Source organism: Cricetulus griseus, chromosome 7 (assembly GCF_003668045.3).
Source record: "Cricetulus griseus strain 17A/GY chromosome 7, alternate assembly CriGri-PICRH-1.0, whole genome shotgun sequence".
Taxonomy (NCBI): domain Eukaryota; kingdom Metazoa; phylum Chordata; class Mammalia; order Rodentia; family Cricetidae; genus Cricetulus; species Cricetulus griseus.
Genome location: NC_048600.1, coordinates 115,993,020 through 115,996,226, shown reverse-complemented (window position 1 = coordinate 115,996,226; position 3,207 = coordinate 115,993,020). Strand labels below are relative to the sequence as shown.

Below are 3,207 nucleotides of genomic sequence, written 5' to 3'. Positions count from 1 at the left end.
TTGCTGCATCCTGTACAAGCCTTGGCCCTTCTAGGGCAGGTTCTGCCTCCAGGTCATTCACACTCAACATAGAGAAGCACAGTTACAATGTCACTGTTATGAATCAATGTCAAGTGCTGAGCTGGGGAAAGTAAACTTTTATCCACCAAGCCTATGACCCCCTCAGACCTTCAGAGGCAGCCTGCAGCAGAGAGGGGAGAAGCCTTCTGGGAATGTCTCCTGTCTTCCTTCTCCATGATGTCCTTATCCACAAAAGCTCCCAGAAAGGGGAGTCCAGCTCAGTCTCTTTTTCACTTTACACACACCACACCACCACACCACCACACCACCACACCACCACACCATACCATCTCCACCTACTCAGGATGCCTGGTATGAGTAGACAGTCTACAGGGACTCTTCAGGTAGCATCTGGGTCTTCCCTCCTTGCCCCAAGAATCAAAATGTGAATGCCACGGGTTGGATACCTGGAGGTGGTCAGATCTCTTGGGGAAGGGGCACATCCCCCTACAGCTTTTCTCTTCGCCCTAGCTGAAATTCGTTCTCAGGCTGGCAGTTCACTACCTCTCAGGACCATCTCCCCCCCCCCCCAGATTTCTGGAGAACAGAACCCTACAAAGCCAACAGCTGACTGGTTTCCAGCCAGCGCTAGTCCTCAGGCGCTGCCTCTGCCTCATGCCAAGGGTGCTTTAATAGAAATGATTCCTCCCCTGCTTCCCAGGTTATAGGAAGCAGTATTGAGGGTACATGCGGGGAAAGGGTTGGCCTCAGGCTAAAGAGCTGGATGGTTTAGAGGTGCTGGGATAGAAAGATTAAGCTCAAGACTGCCACATCACAGATCTTTGGGGGAGTCTCACATCTCTCTGGACCACAACTTGCCCCTCTGTGAAAAGGATGAGTTGAACCCCTACTGGCACTTATGGTCATCCTAAGTCCCCTTGCCCCTCATCTTCCCTGACTGTGGATTTTACCTTCTTCTGCCCCTATGGGTGTACACACACACACACATACACACACACACACACACACACACACACACACACACACACACACCGCAGAGGCTATGATTTTTAATTTGCTTTATTTAGTTTGCAAGGGAGCAGGTTGTTGCAAGAACACCGAGGAAGCAGCCAGGCTGGTACTGTCCTACAGCTACAGACAGGAAACAGGTAGGGTACTACAGGTTTATTGGGCTGAACTCCCTGTAAGGAAAGAAATGAACAGTGAGAAAGGACAGCCCTTGTTCTCTGAGACTCTTTGCTCCTTCCGCCTCCTCCAGAGCCCCACTTTCCAGACCTGCTCTTAGCTGCAGGGAGCTGGGCAAGGAATCAAACCAACCAGAGGGCTGGTGCACGGGGCAAGCTGCATTCTAGGAAGTCCAGCTGTGTTTGCCCCTTCTCTCTTTCCATACCTGGTAAGGAAGACAACTAGGATAAGTGTGGTACCCAGGTATCAACTCACCTGCCTTGGATTCCTCCCTTAGACACTGTCTTGCCCACAGCACAAAGACCCAAGCCACTCAGTAGAAATACTGTTTTTTCAGAGCAGACACTGAAGGGACTGAGGCTAGTGTTAGGGCTCTCTCTCTCTCTCTCTCTCTCTCTCTCTCTCTCTCTCTCTCTCACACACACACACACACACACACACACACACACACACACACACACATACACACCCTACCTAGGCCTGGTTTGTGTGTTGATGTATCTGCGGAGCTGAGTTGCATATTGGGCCATCTGCTCTGGTGTAGCATAGTCCCCTGGGTACATTGGCTCCAGTGGGGCTCCCCAGGCACCTTGCAGGGGCTGCAGCAGCAGAGTCACCCAAGTGGATAGGAGAAACAGGGAGAGGCAGCGGCATGTGGTGGCCATCTAAGGAACAGTAACAGAGTGAAGGCAGAACACAGCCCATCTGCAGATCCTCCTACGTCCAGGACCTACCTGCCCAGCCACTGCCCACCACAAATTTCTTCAAGTCAAGCCTGGGGACAAGGGCAGACAAAAGAGTCACCAGCATCCACCACTTTCTTTCCCTGGAAAGTGAGGACACCTACGAATACACACCCCCTCATTGATCAGGTCAGCAGCCAAAGGTTAGCCCCGGGGTTAGACGACATAGAAAAGCGTAGCAGAGAAAGTGGGTATGAGGTTAGATACGCAGGACTTATGGCATTGATAGCTCTGAGGATGCAAGAATGGCCAGGGCTGGTGGGAAACAGGGTGGGAGTATGCAGAATTCACTTGTAAAGCAGAGGAACAGAGTGTATAATAGTGCAGGTCCAACCTTCCACTGACAGGTTTGTGCGGATGCAGAGAGAGACCCAAGAAGGACCTTAGGCCACCTGAGAGCCCCAGTCCTACAAAGCACCAATTCCTACCTTCCAATACCAGCTTCAACCCAAGAGGTCCCCAGAGGCAGGCAGGATGAGCCCACTTACCCTGTGTCCTGAGCAAGTGTTGGTGTTGAAACACGCAGACACCTACCTCCTGCTGACCAGTCTTTCTCACATGGCTGCGCCCTTTATAGTCCTCAGCACCCTGATAGTCCCCGCCCCCCTCAGCTTTTCTCATTGCCAGCCTTCAACCCCTTTTTGCTGTCTCCCTGGTACCTGAAACACAGGCATTGAGGCCAGAAAGAGGAAGGCACCGGGGCAGTGTTCTCACTATCAGAGTAGCATGAAATGAATGAAATTGGGTCGTGACAAGGGTCTCCTGTGCAGTCTGTGTCCAGCTTTAGGCACCAAAACAGGTCTGATTCATAAATGACAGAGTCCTGACATGATACCCCAAAGGCTCTAGTTGCTGGCCTCAAGGACAGCCTCCCCAGGGACAGCCCCTGTCACCAAAAGGATTTCCTCAGGGCACAAATTGAGGCTACAGTTCGAGGCTCCTCCCCAGCATGAAAGGATACAAGTTGGGCCTTCCTTTCCAGAGTACAGCTAGAACAAGGAAGGGACAGAGAGGGAATCTCAGGTCCTCAAGTCACTTGGAAAGGAGTGGAGAAACCCATTTGGTGAGTTCATAGGATGCCAATCAAGGTCTGGCAGCCCTGGAGTTCAGAGGACTACAGAGAAGGGGCAATTTCTGGTAGCTATTTCCTTTCCCACCCCAGAGCTCTGTCCCAGGGGAGTGCTAAAATCCAGCATCACTTATAAGCTTCAAGTTGTCCAAAAAGTTCCACACTGTCATCCTACCGAACCCCTGCCAG

At 51.7% G+C, this 3,207-nt stretch overlaps 1 protein-coding gene across 1 annotated transcript; it reads right to left on the bottom strand.

The window, feature by feature from the left end:
* Nucleotides 1-1,302: 1,302 nt before the first annotated feature.
* On the bottom strand, nt 1,303-2,570 carry Ppy (pancreatic polypeptide). Its single transcript, XM_027427753.1, has 3 exons — nt 2,484-2,570; nt 1,681-1,871; nt 1,303-1,411 (listed from the first exon to the last, which is right to left on the bottom strand). Exons 1-3 carry the CDS (start codon nt 2,568-2,570, stop codon nt 1,303-1,305), a joined length of 387 nt encoding a protein of 128 aa, XP_027283554.1.
* Between the last annotated feature and the right edge of the window lie 637 nt (nt 2,571-3,207).